This window comes from Pararge aegeria, chromosome 22 (genome assembly GCF_905163445.1).
Source record: "Pararge aegeria chromosome 22, ilParAegt1.1, whole genome shotgun sequence".
Lineage (NCBI taxonomy): Eukaryota > Metazoa > Arthropoda > Insecta > Lepidoptera > Nymphalidae > Pararge > Pararge aegeria.
In genome coordinates this window covers 7,023,255-7,045,298 of record NC_053201.1, presented here as the reverse complement: position 1 = coordinate 7,045,298, position 22,044 = coordinate 7,023,255, and the positions used below count along the sequence as shown (strand labels likewise).

General features: G+C 34.8%; 1 protein-coding gene across 2 annotated transcripts; it reads left to right on the top strand.

Annotated features, from left to right (window-relative positions):
* The first annotated feature begins 1,535 nt into the window (after positions 1-1,535).
* Positions 1,536-7,872, top strand: LOC120633903. Of its 2 annotated transcripts, none has more exons than XM_039904297.1 (4): positions 1,536-1,595; positions 2,159-2,317; positions 5,637-5,762; positions 7,003-7,872. In XM_039904297.1, the coding sequence occupies exons 2-4, from the start codon at positions 2,230-2,232 to the stop codon at positions 7,569-7,571; spliced, it is 783 nt and encodes a 260-aa protein (XP_039760231.1). In that variant the 5' UTR covers positions 1,536-1,595; positions 2,159-2,229; the 3' UTR covers positions 7,572-7,872. The 2 variants fall into 2 exon arrangements, with proteins under 2 accessions (XP_039760231.1, XP_039760230.1); XM_039904296.1 differs by having other exon boundaries at positions 1,537-1,595; positions 2,103-2,317.
* Positions 7,873-22,044: the final 14,172 nt, after the last annotated feature.

The window sequence follows — 22,044 nt, the reverse complement described above, 5'->3', positions numbered from 1 at the left end:
TACATTTTTAATAGTGTCTGTAGAAAATTAAAAAAAAAAACAATAATAAATGATAGAAAAATATGTAACATATATATATGTCATGATAACATATATATCATGCTAAAATTTCAGCTCGATCGGTGCACAGCTTTTTGAGTTTTTGAAGCGTATACAAATCAACATAACATTTTTATATATATAGATTAAATATACACGGATTAACATAACGTCATCGATGACTAATACAAAATTTTAAACAGTATCTTGCCTGACCATGGTGAGATTGGAAATAAACAAAAGAATATCCGGCTTAGTTTATTCTGTAAATTTCGAGTACGTGCGCATAAAAAGTGCCTTCGTGCGATAAGTGTTAGTCATATCTCAGTATAAGCCTGTAATACTGAAAAAACCGTTGCTTGCGGTAATGTGCGACCATCTTATGGATAAATGTGTCTAAGGACAAGCAAGCAAATTAAGGCCATTATCTAATATCTCCTCGATGAATAATGGGGGGAGAATGGGCATTTGGATACGGAAATTGCCAATTAATGTATCCGAACCACCCCCCTTCCCATTCCAAACTCGGGTCTTTTTTTCGGGAGATTTATTTATCGCAGCCCGGAATATATTATCTGTAAATAATTATATATGTTATCTTGTCTCCCGCAAAGCGGATTTCGCGAATTTCTCAGATCAAGATTCAATTAGTATTTGCTGTATTTCATTATTAAATTTTAATGTTGATTTCCTTTCAGAGCGCTGCATTAAAAATGTGAATTTAATTTGGCAGACTGTGCTTACAGTAAGTGATAGCATTTTAACCGACTTTAAAAGATGGTGGTAATGATGTTTTCGATTTTGGTAATATTGATTTTATTTAAAAACGTGTAACGTCTTATCACTATTGTGCTTAGCTATTTCAACTACGGATCACGCAGTCCTTGTTTCGATTCCTGGGTCAGGTCTGTTAGATTTACTATTCTAATTTTTGTTGACAGATCACTCAGTGACAGCCTAACTGAACTATTAACGCACATCTAAAACTAAAATCCTTTTCCTTATATAAATACTGATTAAATAATTATATTATGCCTAAACTTACGTCAATGATGTAGATTTAAAAATATATAGATTTCGCAGAAATGAAACATTAACAGTTCTGTTCGCTGCTTTTTTAATGAACAATACAGTCACATTGACTAAAATGTTATTATAGGATTAAAGCGACATTAATTGCTGAAATATAATAAATAGGGCCTGTATCAAACAAAACAAGACACAATAATCCACTCAATTGCCTGGCAATCCACTGAGTGACAGCTTGTTGCCATTAACATGATATTGATAAACCAAGTTACATATAACGCTAATTGTTATTGAAAGGGAATTTAACATAACATTGCTCGTTTTGTTGCCAATATGATCAAATTATAATGAACGTAAGTGGAAATGTAGATAAAGTTAGGAGATTGCGTTGTTCATCGAAATGTTCTCGAGAGATTTGGTACTGCTGTCAGGCACAGCATCTCGGCACGGCAGTTGCCTACGGGACGTAGCTGGAGACGCTACGCGCTCAGCTACGTCGTAGCGATTTGAACATACGACTTTTACCGGTTTGTGGCTAAAATATGTTGTTTAGTGACTAAAACTAGTGAAGACTTGTCATTTTGGAGCCTAATTTGTTAAACACTTAACGCTAGTCTTAAATTACGAAAAAAATCTAATAAAAATTATAATTTGAGTAATTTGATTAACTGATTTTTTTTACTTTTATTTCTTACGGTATCATTGTTTGAATTCATAATAAGTATTGATTTAACCGCAGTTTGAGGAGAGGGAAAGAATTGTATTTTTAAAGTTCAGCTAAGCTATCGGTACATAGTAGATTTTTTAGCAAATCACTAATGTGTATTTTGAATTAAATAATTAACGCTAAAATTAGACAATTCCTTTAATTTCGTCGTAGCGCATGTTGTTGATATTTTAAGTAAGTAAATGTTTACTCATACATCAGAGAATGAATAAAACATAATACAAATTAAGCTACCAAATTGTAAAATTTTCCGAACAGTGAAGTTATTTAGTAAATGTACTTACTATACTACTATACTACGTTGTAGCGTAAATTTGCTAAATTATGCGCGTTGATGCGAAAATTATTCACCAATCTATTTAGGCGCTTCTCTAAATAAAAGTCTTAAGTCAGTAGTCGATTGAAGTAAATTACATTGAGTGGACTGTAAGTAAATGAAAGTAAAAATGTGCTCCTTGATGGTATTAAGTATTGTATCTCTATTTGTGGCTGATGTGTGGACTGGAACTTTACTTCGCAAAGGTGAGTGTTATACATCAAAAAAAACAATAGCCGTAGAGTAAAAACCGTTTTTATTTTTTATTTATTCAGGTGATAATTTTTTAGAACACCACCCTGCTGTCTGGTAACTGAAGACCGAGTATTTTTCATTAAGCTAGATATTCTGCTGATGTTTTGTAGAAAATATGACTCCTAATCAATAATTAATATCATCTAAAATATGTACTCAAATAATCATACGATAAATAATCGCTAAATATATTAAATTGAGATGGTTAGTCAGACGTTTAAACTAAACTGTTTATATAACTATTATGTGTGCCCTTAGAACTGTGAATTAAGATACATTAAGTAGTTTTTAATATTACTTTATCAGGCTGTCATAGACTGGTGGTTAAGACTACGGCCGACTAGACGAGAGCCGGAGTTATGTGCGTTTTAAAACAATTAAATTTCACTTGCTTTGACAGTAACGGAAAACATCGTGGGAAAAACTGTATGCCTGAGAGTTGTCAATAATGTTCTCAAAAACATATCAAGTAAACAAATACGTACTTGGTCAGTGAGGTGGTTTGCGACCAACATTCTGAGAGAACACCCAGCCGGTTGTTTCGAGAATGATAAATAATATTTTTACTTTACATGAACTTATTGTTTTAAGATCTTATTGACAACATCGATATCACCAGACATTAATAATTGTATTACTGCTGCGCAAATGTCTTTTCTGAATAGGATATAAAGCTTAGTGGATCTAAGCTTTTTGCTCCAATTAGCGTGGTGGGCAAATCTGCTTCAATGTAGATCAGTGCAAGTCGTTAAAAAGTAGGTTTTAGGTGATGATTTGTATCAGGCATTAACGAGTGCAAAACATTGATTATAGGTAAAGGTCACATTTAGACCTCTAAATTCGGTAACCTGTATCGTTACAGATTGGGTCAACGTTGATTAGCCAGCGCAATCGACTGAATTGTGCTTTCGCAACTAGGTCATATCTCTCTCAACACCACCCTTATTCTCTTCGTTTTATTATGTTTCCACAAACTTATGGTGTTGAAGTACGCTTACGACACACAGTCTTGACATAAAAAGGGCAGGTTCTTCAGAATAAAAGAGTAAGAGTGCTTATTGAATAAAGTAGATTAGTTCTCCTATGAAAAAGGTCAATCATATCTTGAATGTTATAGTTCAGCAACTTTTTGAATTAACTAAAAAACTTGCCCTAAAGATATAAATTGATTATATCTTGAATTTGTATACACTTCAGAAATTTACGTATTTAGTTTATCTAAAAGTAAAATAAAATTGCTTCTATTAGAAATAAGTAATGGCACACTGTCTAGGAATTTATCTGATTTATGTGTCTAGACTCTAGAGTATTCATTGAAAATAGAATAGATCTTAAGCACACAAATAGCACAAATAGCGACGAGTCAGTTTATCTTTGTGTAACTTATAATAAGTCAGTAAGCAACGAGAAGCAAGTGTGTACTGTGATAGTTTTGTCGCTTGGCATAAAAATAGTCTAATATATGCATTCAAATCTGACGTACACAGAGTAAGTGGCGTACACGACTGAGCGCAAGGCAGAGTCGCAGCCCTAAGGGCTTTTGGATACGGCAGCTGTAAGTTTCTATATCCAGACTGAAGTCAATAGGCACTCGCTTACTAGTCAGGGTGGCACTGCTGCCTTAAAGCAAAAAAAGTTTTGCGTTCCCAGAGAACTTAAGTGTCAATTTGGATTCAAGTTTTTCATAAGTATTTTCAACTGTTTCTTTTTCCCGTCACGTAAAAGGTATTATAAAATTAAGCACAAACTTTTTTAGAATGTTTGCATTGATAAAAGACGTTGTATAGACTTAAGTAGAAATAAATTTGTATATAAGGTTGATTCTCCATAAAAAACATAAATTAGGGAAAGTTTTTTTAGTTTAATCAAAAACTTGTTAAATTATTGCTAAGTTTAATGTCATATTGTAACTCTAATTAAAATCTAATGTCATATTTTAACTCTAATTAAATTAAATTCTAATTCTGATTGTCAATTTTTTTAATCCAGTCTAATAATATGAACGCAAAAGTGTATTTGTTTGTCCATCAATAACGCAGCAAAAGAGGAACGGTTGTTTACAGAAAAATCCATTAAAAATCGTCATTCGCGTCTTAACAATGTAACCAAACGACTTGGTATTTGGCATAGAAAAAGTTGAAAGGGCGCAGAATAAAGGAGACACAAGCGTCCTGAAACAGTGCACTGTTCTGCATTCATGATCGGCGTCCTATTTCTTCTAGCAAAGTTTCCTTTCTATAAATAACTTTTACAAACATTCCTGGTTGTTAGTATTGCCAATACATTTAAAAAATGTGTAATAACATCAATAAATAACTCATGAATAATGTTCATAAATTCTGTGCTTAAACGGCGGCTGAAAGCCAGGACAGAAAGTTGTAAGTGGTTCAGCGAGTTGTTTGTTGACGACAGTCGAGTAGCTTAAATAGCAGGCGTTGAGTTATGACTGACTGAGAAAATCTCCATCACTCAACAATAAATCTATCGATCCTTCTTTTATCTTCATTGATTTTATCTTAGTACTTGATATTCTGTAAGATACCTTTGAACAATTCTGTGTGTGCCTGTGATGGCCCAAAAGTTGGTCACTGGTCTCTAATAATGGGCCTGATAAGTACGATCACAGTCAATTAGCAGGGAATGATATGATTTACGTTTGGTGCATCTATACCTAATAATATGAGTATATCCGTAAAACAGAGTTACTGACATAGCCGTAGTGAGTGTTGCGAAGTTAGTGGTAATGGGTGGGATACGTAAAATAATACCCAGTCATTTTAAATATTTGTTCGGTGGAATTTAGGGCGGCTCTATATCTATAAATTTTTGATCCAAAGGACGCAAACTGTAAATACTCGTGAGCTCTTGTGAGCTCATTGTCAACAACGTTTGATAATAATAATTAAAAGTTATACGTTGAATATATATTCAACGATTATTACCACAAACAGGTGACAATAATCGTTAAAAGCCAATTAACACGCACTGGAGAAGCATGGGAAGTCAACGCACTGATGGGACTCTCCCATTAATGGTACATAAACAGGCTGAGCATTAAGAATGATAATAACCTGTGCCATTTAGTGTGCATCTATACTGAGTCAGCTCTTCATAGAGTGACACACATTTTTATTTTGTTAAACAAATTTACATTTGTTTGTATAAATTGTACCCAATTGTGTGACAATAAAGACAATCTTTCTTTGTTTCTTTCGTTATATTATAAGCTATTAAGTGAATCGTTAAGTATAATATTCGTAATGCTTACAGAATCATCGCCGCAAAGATGTCACCACTGCGTCCATAATGCAACGTCTAATTGTGAACATCTCACTGCAGCGCCGGTCCTTTGTCCAGTTGGAGAGCCTTTTTGCGCCACTGTAGCCAGGACGCCTAGTAAGTTAACGCTATTTCTTAACAAGATAATGTCAATCCTACTGTACACAAATCTCTGAACTGAACTAAGTGAACGTGAAGTAAGGGTTTAAAATATCCTTTTACGGAAAACATTAAACAACTTCGTTGTACCAAATCGGTTAGCACCGGAAAACACAAATAAAATGTCATTTTTTAAAAATGAGTCCTAGGTAGATCGATTCATCGCCCCCGAAACCCCCTGTATACTAAATTTCATGAAAATCGTTGGAGCCGATTCCGAGATTCCAATTATATATATACAAGAATTGTTCGTTTAAAGATTTAAGATATATATCATGATAAAAACTTAAACCTATTTATATATTTTTATATGTTTATATTAATATTTATGAATTAATAGTCTCGTTAATTTTTAGATATATTGTATGATTTTAGTTAATTTTAATAAATTTTATTTTTAAGTGGAAGATTTCTGTACATTTAATATATTTTGAAAATTTTGACCGGGGGATGCTTTTTACAGATTTTTATCTAATTTTTGTCTGTCTGTCTGTCTGTATGTCTGTCTGTCTGTCTGTCTGTCTGGCTGTCCGGGCATCACGTGAAAACTACTAAACTGATTTAAATAAAATTGGGTGTAGTTGTAGTTGATATTTCGGGTCAACATATAGGATACTTATCCCGATAAACAAAAAGTTTCCTCCGGGAAATGGGATGAAATTTTTTATCAAATTTACTTCATAGCTCCGTTAATTTTGAACCGATTTTAATTATTCTTTTTTTATTTAAAAGTGTATACTAACACTTTTAAATAAAACATGTATGGTGTTATTTAAATAAGGATCTGATAAACATTGTCGGAGTTAAATAACATAACACTTCACAAATAACTGTAAGTTGCAAGGCATATGGGACAACGATCGAATGAATGTAATACCATCCTACTGATGTAATAAATGCGAAAGTTTGTGAGGATGGATATATGGATGGATGTATGGATGGATGTATGGATGGATGTATGTATGTATGTATCAACTAAAATAATGTCAACTTACTAACTCAGTATACCACGCAAAATAATAGTAGGTACATAGCAAACCACGATGATTATGATGTTAGCATCAGATATATTCTAGCTTCTCGATTGTTTTTTACGCGGACGAAGTCGCGGGGGTCCGCTAGTTAATAAATAAAAACATTTAAAATCCCAACATTATATATAATTTTTAATTCGTCTAAAATCATTAATCCTTTTCAGATTTTACTTCAATACTGACATGCGCAGCGGCGAAAGAGTCACCCTGTTTAGTATCGTTTAATTCAAAACTGGAATTAGAGATGAGTTGCATATGCACTGAGCACCTCTGCAACGTGCCATTTTCAACGCAGTTACGGAATGAGCTACTCAATTTTTCATTGAGGATTCCCGCTAACACGACCGAGCTCACTGAAACGTTCCTGAAATCCTCAGTTTTTGCAAACGTGACTAAAACGGAGTTGTATAAATTGATAACTAAAGTGAGCGAGGCGACGGAAAGTCCGATAGCGTTTTCCTCGCAACCAACAGCGATTGCTTTAGTATCGATTGGTATTTCCGAGATTGGGCCACGTGCTGAAGCTCTGAAGCACGAAGCCACTGTGCCACCTGATGATGATGAGGACGAGGGGGAAGGAAGTGGGTCATTCGAGGAGGCGAGGACACATGCAGCACCCGCGGCACCTAGTTCTTACCTTCCAGCTGAAGAAAACAAGTCTGCAGCTATGGATTTCAATTTGTACATTTTCGTATTCATATCTTCAATGTTTCATTTGTTCACAATATTGTAATATTATATTGAGATAATTTATTTTTTTCTTAGAAAAACGTTAGTAGACCTTTAAATAAGTTAAATAGTATGTACATATAATTATGGGAACAAAAGTTGCAGTTCTATCTTTGTATTTATTTAGGACTCACGAAAAATAATTGCCAAGCTATTTAGCAAGTAAGTGTCAATTTTGAGCCAGAAAACCGTTGTTACAAGTTTATTGTAAAATAATATATATTCAGCATAGTCCAAAAAGCATCGCCCATTTATATTGCTTATCTTAGATATTGAAAATTGTGTCAAAATGTGTCAAAAATTTTCATATTACGAACTCATAATAATATAGAAAACTTTTAACTGTTTATCATTTAGTTAAAGTAATTTTAGTAAGTATTTTTAAACCATTTAAAGAAAATTGCGATGTTCTCAAAAAATTAAACAATTTAAGATATGGAACAATTTATATAAAAAAATGTTGTAGATAGACACGTATCTAAAAACCTTGTGTAAATATACATAATTTATGAATTACTATTGCATACAATAGATTATAAATACGTACCACTTCACTGTCAGATGCACATTTTCTCGAAACATAGAATAATATTTTTTTGTAGCCATAGAGTCAATTACGATTAACGATGTACATCTTAAAATATCACCGTCGTCTTACGATGCGCTGTTGTGATTTATTAAAAAAAATATTAAAAAATAATTTTGTTTCATTACACGGGTTAGATTTCGTTTGTATAATCATCCTTTTACACATTATTAATGCGAGTGTGTTTGTTTTATTTGTTTGTTGCCCTAAGCAAACAATTGACTTGATGTTTGGCTAACAGTTTGAAAAGACGGAGAGTTACATAGGGTTCGTTTTATTCCTGGAAAACAAACGGTTCCCACGGCATTTGTAAAAAACTGTAATAAACGCAGATGAAGAACGTAGGCAACTGCTAGTTTTGTTAATATTGCTACGATGCCACGAAAGCAATAAAGCAAAGCATAGCATAGCATAAAGCAAAGTAGGTACCTGGGTATATCAGGGCCAATACTTTTTACAACTTCAGTTTGGGCCACAGATACTTTGAAACCTCTTATGAATGTAAGGTTCATTCATATTTGTCTGTGTTCATACATGTCAGAGAAATTAGTATCAGTGTTTTTAGTTTGGATTCGGAACTTAACTACATTTAAAAAAATCACAGCATTAAGACACACTCGGGCGGCCTTAATAGATTTAGATACATATATATCAGGCAATTATTATAACAGCCCGTAGTAACACAAGGGCATCGAAGCGTAAAAAATAGAATTTTACCGACCATATTGGTCAAATGCAACCTTTTTTTTAAAACATGTTAGTGATCATAACATGGGATGGGACTTGCACGTGACGACTTGACGTTATCTCAGGGGTAACCGGGTTGGACTAAGATAGTTCTCCTGCTCCGGGCCTCGTTACAAAGAATTTCATGACAGCAAAAACGCAATACTTAACAATTTTTGGAAATCCAGTAGGTACTAGATTAACGATATGATTAAGTAATATTAAAATGTAATATTATAATACAGAATTCTTAAATAGATTAGTACTTAGCTGCAATATCACCTGATGGTAACTAATTAAAGAGACTATAAAGTTGAAGCGCGCTTGCCTAGAAGATGCCTATGCACATTTGATTTTAAGATAAGGTAGCTAATTGGTAAAAAAAGAGTATGGTAGGTGGTGAAAACGAATCTCGAAGGGTTTAAGTCTTTGCAGACATTCGGTGATAATATACTGCATATTGATAACACACATTGAGATCTTTTGATATCAAGTTGCAAAGATTATCAGCATTACGCCTGAAGAGTAGAAAAAAAAAAACCATATTAGAAATAAACAAGATTTCCCACCGAGATAAAGTAATTCATTTACCAAAAACATTACAGAGGATTTATCTTGTGCCTGCTAGTGCAAAGCTTAAATGTTAGCTGCGAACAGGGAGATGTTACGGCTCTGGAGAGAATTACAGAGACGCAAGGAACGAGTTAGAAGTATACTTATTTAGTTCAAATATATTGCGGTTGTCTCATTTAGGGAATAAATATATATTTTTGAAACTGTTGCGTAGGAAATCTCCTCATTTTTTCTCAAGAATTTATTAATTATTTATTCACTTTATTACACAACCAAGAAAACGGTTTACAAAAGGGGAGTAATTGCTAAAGCATTTTCTTCCCGCCGGTTCGCCGGACTTGCGAGAAAAACGAGAGATGGTGAGGCCAAAAATATTAAATGAAAAATGTATGTAAAATAAAAATCATTGAGACAAGAGTGCTTACGCTGTGTCACTTAATAATTCTTAATTAAAAAATCCAAATTAACAGTTAGAATAGAGTGTGAAGAGTAGAGTGTAAATTGCTGATACATCAGCCAAAAACTGGCCTTACCCATTATTGAATTAAAAGTGATATGAACATCATCATCATCATTTTTGATTTTGTTTGGGCCACTGCCAGAGTGCCCTGTATCAAAATTAGTTCAGGAGCCCAAATTAAGGGTAAGGATTTCACACCAAAGATACAAAAATTGTTATGCATTGGAATAAAATAAATATTTATGATTAAGTCAAAGTCAGTCAAAAATATCTATATTCGAGTAATTTTCAACATTGTACTGGGCACCGACTTAAAAATGTTACAGAAAATATTGATTACTCGCTTTTTAGTGTAGTTGTAGTTGCACAACAAAGTAATTTTTTTTCGTAAAGTAATTTTTTTAATGTATTTTTCCTGGGAATCACGTGATTAAGTGAAAAATATCACTTACTGTTTCAATTACATATTACTAATTTTTACGTTAGGGGCTTCTGTAGCCCGGGGGCCCCGTATCATTACTACGATGATACGGCGGTAGTAGCCCTGGTTTGGGCCGCAATCACAACAATGGCCCAGTGCTAATATAGACTTTCCACAACGTTTTAGAACGTTTCCTCACGCAAGTGTTATTTTAATGTGCTTAAATTAAAAACACACATAACTCCGAAAAGTTAGAGAGCGGTTCCCCCAAAAGACGCTTACGCTTCGCATTTGAAGAGTAATATATATACGGCAATATATTTCAAAGATTTATTATTATGACACTCGAGTATGATCGCTGTAAGTGCATTCATTAACCAAAATAAAGATTCCTCCGCATGATTCAGGATTCACCGTTCAGATGTGCTTTTGCTTATTTTGCGGACTCCAGAGATGATAAGTTTCTTCGCCTAATCCAGCTTCTAAAAGTAATAACACTTAACTGGCTCCGAAGGCTTCAGCGCGGCGCTCATATATCAACTCTCGCAGGTGAGCTCAGGTTCGCCGCTCACGCTGTCGGGGGAATAAGACAGTTAACTGACGTTCTAAAACAAAGATGCTTGTTTTAACTGAATGCAAAAAAGAGCTTATAGATTTTTCTATAAAATATAAAATTGTACGATACTTCAAGATGGCTTTTACAACGATAAATCACTGTAAGGTAATATGTAGATAGAACTTTTGTGAAACAGCATTGCATATTAAACAATAACCCTAATATTTATAAATTTTTTTATTAGTGTTTTTACCTACACTTGGGTATACACAATTATCAATTTAATAAATTTAAAATGCATATAAAAATTTTCGGAACCGACAGGATTTGAACCTGCGACTCTCGGGCCATCGCGGCCTGAGCGCTTTCACCAATTAGGCTACGGCTCTCCTATCGTCGATGCCGAAATTAGTATATGCCTTTCACATCAGGCTTATAGCGACTGTAGCGTCATCTAGTAGGAAACGTTGCAGTTTCGATCTACTTTTTCAAAGCTCCATATTACAAGGATTATAATTTTTTTATATGCATTTTAAATTTATAAAATAACCCTAATGGTTTACTCCACTATTGCTAACACAGAATTAAGAACATACAGAATCCGTAGACAAGACTAATATTCAAGCATTAAAAACCACTCCACTTTTGTTTCTCGAACAGACTTAAGCTAGCAAAATTCCGCTGGTGTGAATTGAGACGTGCTCGAGGTGTCTTCTCCGTTTTTGGGCACAATGCTCAGCACGCATAATGGCTGAATGAGGATTATGTGCCAATAGAATTATAAAATATATGTTTTTTACTACCTTGTTGATTATTTCTAAAAAAGCGAAAAGAAATATTTTGTAAAAGAAGTTTTCATATTATTTTGTAAGTAAAGTAAAAAAAAGCAAATTTAAATGTTCTGTAAAAATGCGCATGTTATACAAAAGTTTAACAAGTTTCTCCTTCTTTTAAGACCTCTTCGACGTTAGCTAGGCGAGTGAAATATTTCAAATACTTTAGTGTACTTATAATAATTTTGTATAAGTGCTCTTGCCTGCGAAGAAAGCAAGGAAATCCTTCCGAGCCCATCAGCATTTAAATTTTCAACGAATGGTGTAATATGCTTACTGCTAGACATCGTTTTCTTTTATTTGTGTCTGGCATTTCCCGACCTTCCCTTAAAAAATAAGAAAAATATCTATGAAATTCCGGCAAATGTTCATTAAAAGATAAAATGTCATGAATAAAATAAATTATATAGGTATTTTTGGAATTTCAATCAGTTTGTTATTAAAACCAAACGAAAAAAAAAACAATATAACAAGATTGGGTTCCGGGCAATGTTTAACCCGCAAATTTCGCAACACTTATTAGTTTTGGTCCCAAATTTTAATTTTGTAATCATATCTCTGAGGTTTCTCGCGCGGTTTACTTACTAACGCAACTTTGGGCCTTAGGTACTCTTCTGACATTTTGATAGTGATATTTTAAATTAATTTGGAAGATCCTGACTAAAGGAAAGGGCCAGTCCATGAATGTGATCAATTTTTTTCCTTTACAAGTTAGCCCAAAGTCACCTGATACAAGTGATGTGAAGTGAAGTGTGAAGTTCTAAGATGGTAGCGGGATAATCTGCTAGGGAGTATGGCAGTTATATTTAACCCAAACCCCTGATCAGTTTTAACGCGACATCGTTCCGGAGCAGTACGTCTTTGTTCGCAACTAGCCACGGCCGAAGCCTCCCACCAGACCAGACTAGAGAAAATTCTGAAATTTCTAAATTTCCCCCGCCGGAAATCGAACCCGAGACTTAAAACCACGAATCTAACCGCTGCGCTGGGGAGGTCGTCAAAATCTTAAATTATTCTAAAACGTTGTAGTTTTATCGTAAGGAATTAAAATTTTTGTTGATAACAGTACCAAAATTTGTAAGCGTCCAAGAAAAATGTAAAAATAAATTTTATTTAACTTCAGCATACTTTAGTCGTCTATGTTCGTGATAATAATCCTCTCAGGAGCTTGAAATGTTTGTAAGGGTGTTTGTTACGCTGATTTCGCATAAAAAGTTTGGGGCTTGAGTCCCTCAGTTGAGGGTTGATAAATTTGACCAAATAAATAACGAGGCGCACGTTTACGACGCCAGAATGTTATGTTTGTGCTTTCGTGAGACGAATCTTTCTACAGGTGTATATTTCAATGTTATACGTATAATATACAGTGGTAGCGGTGAAGTGGTGATAGCGCAGTGGGTAGATGCTCGATTTCTCTTTCGGCGGGCCGGGTTCGAATCCCAGCACGCACCGCTAACTTTTATTAGTTATGTACGTTTTAAGTAATTAAAAATATCACTTGCTTCAACGGTGAAGAAAAACTTTGTGAGGAAACCTGCATGCCTGAGAGTTCTAATTAATGTTCTCAAAGGTATGTGGAGTCCACCAATCCGCACTGGGACAGCGTGGTGGACTACGGCCTTAACCCCTTCTCATTGTTTGAGGAGACTCGTGCCCTGTAATGGGCCGGTAATGGGTTGATATGATAATGATGATGAAGTATAATATGAAGCCGTGATAGCCTAGTGGGCGGGGACTGGGCTTTACGTTCAGGAGGCCAAATTCGAATCCCAGCACGCACCTCAATATATGTAAGAGATTGCTTGCAGCAATAAGGCTGCCTTTGCATGCCTACAATTCTTGTTCTTTTGCTTATTCTATATTTTATGTATATTTTGATGTTTGTGTGCAATAAAGTATTTCTTCTTCTTCTTCTTCTCTAACTTCTCTAAGTTATGTACGTTTTAAGAATTAAATATTACTTGCTTTAAAGAAAAATATCGTGAGTAAACCTGTATGCCTGGGAGTTCTCCATAATATTTTCAAAGCAGTGTGAATTCCACCGACCCGCAGTTGGCCAGCGTGATAGTCTACGGCCTACCCTTCTCTCTGAGCGGAGACTTGTCGACCTGTAGAGGGCCGGAAATGGTGTACAATATGGAAAGCGAAATTTAAATTGGACCACAGCTATTTAAGTGTCAAATGAGAAAAATAAACTTGTTACATTATTATGTTTAAACTTGACTTCAAGGGTCGGTAACTTGGGAGTAGTTCACAAACAGTACGACGTTTGTTAGACAACTGTAGTAAAGCAGTGTCACTAAGTTATGACGTTGTGGTGAGTAAATTTGCCCTTACAAGTTATAAGTCAGCATAACTTATGTCATGCTTAAGGCTGCGCAGACATAGCAACTTTTGATTAAGTTACTGTCAACTATGTACAAGTTTCTAGTGTAATATGAAGCAACTATATAGAATACCAATAAGTACCATATCTAAAAGTGTATGTGCTAGTGTTGAGTTTGTGTGTGTGGGTCTCGAAGAAATAGCACAGGGTCGAGAAAGACAAAGTAGTTTTTAAGTTTAGAAATATTTTTTTAACAATTAAAGCAACCCAAAACTATCAGTTACAACTTTTTCTTTACAACAAATAGTCGCTAGATTTGCCATGTGTTCTCAAATGTCTTTAAATTTTACGATAAAATATAAAAAAATATTTTGACAATAAAATATAAAAAAATATTTAGACAATAAATATAAAAAAGATTTTATAGGTCAAGTTATCTTATATTTAGTGTAGTTCAGGTTAACACACGTTTGTAAACATATACTATAAGTAGAATAATAAACAATATCTAAATATTAATAATAATATGTACCCTCAATTTGGCAAATAAATAAAAATTATTAACTAAATTTTAACCTAAATACTCACGAAAAGAAAACCTAACACTATATTATCTTTTTCACATTTATTCAATTAAATTATCTTGCACTTGCAACTTATAAAATCACTAGACAAATCGTTAGAAAGTTTTTTTTTCACGACAAGTTAGCTCTTGACTGCGATCCCACCTGATGGTAAGTGATGATGCAATCTAAGATGGTAACGGGCTCACGGGTATTGGGTAAGGTTATTAAACTCACGTCTTTGTCGGTATCGTGGCCGACAGCCTTCCACCAGATCAGGCTAGAGAAAATTCAGAAAATATGAATTCTCAAATGGCCTCGCCAAAGATTGAACCCAGTACCTCCACTTTTAAGACTCGCTAAGCACTGCCCCAGGGTGATCGTCGAATCTACATTTAACTATAGGTAATTCATACAAGTAAACAAGTTGAACAAGGGTAGGTACGGGAAGTTGAGAGTGTTTCGGAAACTCTTGGTTGTTTACCGAGTGGCTCTAGTGAAGCCCTGCCTTCGGGTTATGACTTTGTAGTTTGAAGATATCGGGTAATACACTATAAAGCTCGTTTTCACTAACTTGTATATGGTTCTTGCCACAAAGTGTGCTATTTTGTGTTTGTATTCTCATAAAAATATGATTTCAATTTTTCGTATGGATCTAAGGTAATTATGAAAACATTTTTTTTTTTTCATTACTTAAATGTTTACGAGTTCCTTTTAATACATTATGCACCAGCAAATCGCTGTAGTAACTTTAGACGGCTTTACGTCGTTAGTTTAGTATTATCTAAGAGTTGGTAAACAGGTACTACTCAAGCATTGTAAAATGTTCTAGGATTGCATCACATTTTGACGAACTCCCTGTGGTTGTACCGGGCTAGATTCCCGTCAGGGCCAATTTGGGAATTCATTATTTCTGAATTTTCCCTAGTCTAATCTGGTGGGAGGCTTTGGCCGTGGCTAGTTACAATCCTGCCGAGAAAGACGTGCTGCTAAGCGATTTAGCGTTCCGGTATTATGTTCCGTAGAAACAGGTTCAGCTCGTTACCATCATAGACTGCATCATTACTTACCAGCAGGTGAGATTGCAGCCAAGGGCAATAAAAAAAAAACGTACGAGGAGACAATTGTAAAACGGTGATAGTCTAGTGTTTAGAACTTAAACCTCGCTTTCGAAGGGCCAAGTTTTGTCCCCGGCACGCATCTCAAAGCTTTTATACCTACGAGTATGTGCTTTAACGGTGAAGGAAAATATCTTGATAAAATCTGTATGGTGGGCATTTTTCCATTATGTTCTTATTCTGAGAGAAGACCCGTGCCCTATTGTGGGCCCGTAATGGATTAAAAATAATGAGATGGAGACTATAAAATAAATACAGCACAGGAGTCCATATGCTATGCCACATTTGTACATAACATCAAGTTAGTAGGTAATTTTTTTTTTCTTCCAGAAATCTTTCTCCGTCCACGCTACACACCTTTGGAACTTACTACCAGAACATATTAGACACTGCCGATCGGTTCACTCTTTTAAACACAATGTAAAGGAGCATTATTTATCGTTGTCATAGTATATTTATCACTGTTTACTTATTATAGATATATATTTATATTTATATTATATAAATATTTATATATTTTTGTGCAATATAGGTAGTTGTATATATAGTATATTCAATTTTATTGTATTAGTATGTAGAATTTTGTTATTATTTACATATATTAAATATCCTTAGTAGTTATTATGAAGTATATTGTACCTTTATTTGATCTTTACATCCTGGGGTAGCTGGAAGAGACCTCTTATGGAGATAAGCTTTCCTTTGTACACTTCATGTATCTTATGTTCACAATCACAATTTATGGTACACAAATAATAAATAAATAAATAATTCCCATCTATTAAGTATATGTTTGGTAATTCATTTTATAAGTTAAAACTTTCATGATTACACGGTAAATGGCGAAAAAAAGTAATAGGTACGTAATTCTATATTGCACAAAAGAATAATTTAACGTTAACATTCACAAAGAAATCGAATTCAAAGCCTGCATTTATGTAATGATAAATGACCGCAAGGCCCCAAGCTTTTACCAATGAATGCTATAATGAGAGCCGATAAATTTCTATCCTAAGAAAGAGCAAGAAAAATGCGGGATTTAATAATAGTTGGTAGAGCCTTGAACGCATCATATAAATGTGTAGATAACACTAAAATATACGTTCGTTCGGCGTGATAGGGGTTGAAAATGGCGCTATCGGTATTTGAACCTTATTTTATAGATATCAGTATTTCTAGTCCCAGAAAACTTGATGCATATGTACTATACGATATTCAAGAGATTTCTTACATTAACTTTATCAAAGGACAAAGGCATAGAAAAGCGTCAAAAAATATATATTTATAGAAAGAAACTTTACCATCGATCATAATAAATATTTTAGCTAATGTAACACTAATAAAATCTACATATCATCATAACATATTATCAGACGACTACAGGGTGCGGGTCTCCTCCAGAATAATAAGGATATTCCACATTTACTTTCTGTACCGTTAATATCATTATATATATTTTAAGTTGTATTTATTTTTTATTTCTTAAATATGTTTATTTTATATATGTACTGTTTTTGTAATTATTAATATGTATGTATATTCTTAGAGTTTTGCGCACCGCTATAAGGATTCATATGCGAGCCAATTCCGCATAATGGTTGCCTGGAAGAAATCACTATAAGTGATGAGGCCGCCTTTGTTACACAATTTAAATGACTTGAACCTTTGTTTTTTATTGTATGTATTTATTTCTGTTTTGTTTTTGTGTGTAATAAAGTATTTTTGATTGGTTCAATGATTGAAGGGTATGGGGCCGGAGTACACCATCCTGGCCAAGTGCGGATTTTGAAACTTCACACACCTTTGAGAACACTATTGAGAACTCGCAGGCATCCCAGGTATGCTCACGATGTTTTCCTTCACATTGGTAATATATTAATTGCTTAAATTAAAACGCAACTTCGAATGTGCGAGTCGGGGATCGAAGTTAGAGAAATGGATAGTCCAATGAATAAAAGGTTAGTGGGTGGTTGTCATGTGGCATGTGGCCAACATGGCTGGGGAAGGGGCAATATTAGTCTTATTTAATATGGCTAATGTGTTTTAAAAAAAGAAACATATAAATAATAAAAAAGCATGTTGATTAAATACACCAAACCATATATTGAGATGGTCCGTAGTAAAATGTAATTCTGTACAAATAAGCCGTAGTCAAGACGACGAGATTGAAACCTAATGGAGTTGAAATTAGCATGAGAGCAATTTATTTCGACGATAGAGTCGGCTCGGCGCGAGCTAATAAAATTGTATCCAACCATTGAAATAAGAGTAGGATATACTTAGGTAACTAGCCATGGAATAACATGATGGAATAAAACTTTACCACCACAAAGTTAAAAAAAATGAACGGAAGGGCTCGGACTTTATTAAAAACAAAGAGTACAAAGCTTTGAAGATACTTTTGACGGGGTAAAATTTCTCTGAGGCAACCCCGATGCAGAAGATATTATTTCCAGAGACAACGGGATATAAGTTTATACCCATAGCTGTTCATAAAAATGTATGCAAAATAGCATAATTAATTGGCTTCCTCAATAAGGTCACGCGGTACTTCACGCCTGAACAGCTTCTCACCTTGTACCAAGCTCAGGTTCGATCGTGCATGGAGTACTGCTCCCATTTATGGGTCGTCTCTGCCAAGTATCAGCTTGATGAGTTGGATTCAGTGGATCGCCGTGCTAGAAGTCTCATTGGCAATAAAAAATTTGGAAGTTTGGAGCATAGGCGCAAGGTTGCCAGCCTTTCGGTATAAGATATATTTCGGAGAGTGTGCTCAAGAACTGTTTGATCTAGCTCCCCCCTCACCTTTTTACCATCGAGCCGCGAAGCCCCGTAAGGATCTGCATCCCTACGTGGTTCATCTGCGTTTCTGATTCTCACCGCAAGGATTTGGAATGCCCTTCCAGCTTCCATTTTCCCCAGTACCTAGAATATGGTATTTTCAAATCAAGAGTGAATAGGCATCTTATAGGCGAGCACGTTCCACCTCAGGTTGCATCATCACTTACCATTAGGTGTGATTGCAGTCAAGCTAAATACGCTCGCCTATAAACATAAAAAACTGTGTTTTTGACCGACATAGACGTGCTGTTAAGCGGTTTAGTGTTCCGGTGCGATGTCACGTGGAAACCAATGACTACCATATTCCGTAACAGGTTAGCCCGATACCATCTTAGACTTATGCATCATCACTTACCACCAGGTGAGATAGCAGTCAAGGGCTAACTTGTAGTGAAAAAAAAAGATACAGACCAAGCAGATGGCCCATAAGTTGAAAACCATCGCCAAACGTGATATTTATTTGCTTAAAACGTAAGGGCGTTTTAAGTTCGAAAAGTTGGAATTGCGTGCCGGGGTTCTAACTACATTTCGTACCTACGAGGATCGAAATGAAATCGAAATCCTCGCAACCAGGCTATCACCGCTTGATAAATACATAAATAGCATAAAATTTAACCAGTTTCAGTATATTTCAAAGCCTATATCAGCTAGTAATATCAAAAAAAAAACTTTTTCTTAAATGGCTTTTGGATTATAACTTTTAAAATTTTTAAATGGCTTTTGGATTATAACTTTTAACATACCTATATTACTGGAATTGTATTGATGGATGTCTTACGTAGCTTCAAGGGGATGAATATATGAATAGTAAATCAAGCGTCCGGTCTTGGGTCAATATTGGTTAACCAGTAGCAACAGCAGCCTTTCATACATTCCATCTAAACCTTGACGTAATCAACGTAGTATGTTTGGGACATTATTTATTTAAATTCGAGATAAGATCTCCTCCACTTTAATATCGAATAAGATGTCGTACAAGAAACTTTGGTACCACATTTCTTATAAACACTAGAAGACGAATACTGCTTGTGTTCACCACGTATGTCATTTCAATGGTAGGTACCTTACTATTGGAATGACAAACGCGATGACTTAGATATAAGCATAATATTTAAAAATATATTCACTTGTAAAATTTGTATGGCACAACTTAAAGATAAATAAATGTACTACGACAATACACACATCGCCATCCAGCCCCAAAGTAAGCGTAGCTTGGGTTATGGGTACTGAATGAATGATGAATATTTTTATGAATAGGATACATAAATACTTATAATATACATATAAACACCCAGACACTGAAAAACATTCATGTTCATCACACAAACATTTTCCAGTCGTGGGAATCGAACCCACGGCCTTGGACTCAGAAAGCAGGGTCGCTGCCCACTGCGCCAATCGGCCGTCAAAGATGGCATAAAAATTAAGATATTTTAAAAATGCGTAAAAATATAATTCCAATAAGTAAACACATAATAATAATGACAAACTAACATTAATATTTATAAACAATATAAGCCGTCTAACTGTTCACTTATGGTACTTAAATTGCTGGCGCTATTGCCCCTTTGAATTGCTATCCTTAGCCGTTGGGCTAAATAAGAGCCAGCTCTTGGGTCACCAGACGTGAGGACCATTGACCCAGAGTCTCAAACCTAAACGCCGCAAAAACGTAATCATTACAACAAACGGAGTATTTACGGCGCTTAAGCATTTTAGCAGATTCGCAGCTGCTGCCACTATTTGGGACATAATCGAAGAGTAAAAGTTTACGTACGTCCCAAAATGCGGTAGAGTAAGAGAGAATAATAAATATTTTTGAATAATGCGTAAAATAATAAATTGGCTAGATACATAGAAAAACACACATTGCAAGAAAGCCTTGCTAACTGAACGCAAAACCTCATTGCTGCTAAAACACTGAGTAACCGGAAAATCTCGTCGGAAACAATTGCGCCGGTCGGCTTGCGGTTTGTTCGGAAGTTTACGTCGCCTGCATCTGTTCTGAGGTAAGAAATTACAGTGTTCGTTAATGAACTGAAGTATAATGTTCTGTGCTCAAACAATGTTTAATAAAAGTGCCAATATATAACTTCTTACGGTTTGTTTTCCTTAATCGAGGAAATAATTGGAGTTAATCGAGTATTAAAAATGCAGGAGCTCGAATATGACGTGAATGAAAAAATTAAGAACTATAAGAGTGTCTCAAGCCATTAGTCATGAGGTAGTCTCCTTGGAAAGGCGTTATATAGCACAATTATTAATTTTCAATATCGATTAATGCTAAGCTATTTGAGGAAGTCATTTTGTTTAGGCATAAAGCGGTCTGCATTCGGCAGGTCGTTAAATAGCCGTTACAAGTTGTAGACAAAGCCCTCCGGCGTCTGGCGTTGTCGGATATTAATGTTAGAGCATCTCTTAATAACCTACTCTTAATGTAAACCTACAAATTTCTTTATTTTTTTATTACGTCAATCATTATATTCATCGTAAACAAATATTGGCTTTATTGTAAAAATCTTAGTTATAATATTATTAGAAATAACAGAATATTGAAGGTATCAATTTAGTTTACAGTGTTTAGTTTAACTTAACTAACTGACCACTATTATAGAAATGGGGAAGTGGTTTAAAGGCAAAGGCGGAGAACTTTAGCATCAGCCTTTATTGTCAGATGACGCTGAACTGACGCTAAACGATTATCAGTCATCTGATCATTGAGACAGGGGTACAGGTCCTAGTAGCATTGATTAAGCTTAAACAAGTTGTATGAGACTCTGGAGCCAGATATTGCTCAAGTTTTTTGAGCCATATACTTATCTGGGTTACGTTACAGGATATGTTAAAAATAAAAGAATATAAAAACGTTTTTTAATAAAAAAACAATACCGCGAAATTGCTTTTAGGCGAGTGGGATATTCTTTTGTTTATTGGCGTGGTATAATTTGATCCGTCATTATGTTAATCGCACACTACCCGAAAAATCGCACTGTGACAAAAAGAGACAAAAAAGGCAAGGCCAGACCAAGGCGTTCAATAGGCATTCTAGTTAGCTAGTCGGTTTGCGTTGAGCGCTTTCCCTGCAAACCTGCCCTGTAGCCACAAAATGAATCTGTTTTCTTTTATACTAATTCTCCAATATGTTAAAATAGGCAAAATTAAAGGTTGTGAAGAGAAGAACACTTCAGGTGGAACCTAACCACCTGAAGTTTTCTCCTCTTGACAACTACAAAGGCGTACATCATTTTTTATTTTTGGTTCCCTCGCATTTTTTTATTTGCAAAAAATATTTCTATCTACCGATACGTCTATGTGCATCAGACGCCGTCGACGCGTAATGTATCGGTACGTCATTACATTTTAAATAAATAAAATAAACGTTGCGTGCGGCTCTTAAGGAAGTGTGCAACCAATTTAAAGGTTTTCGCAGGTTGAGTTACTTTATCATGAATAAAATGTTCATGCTCGAAC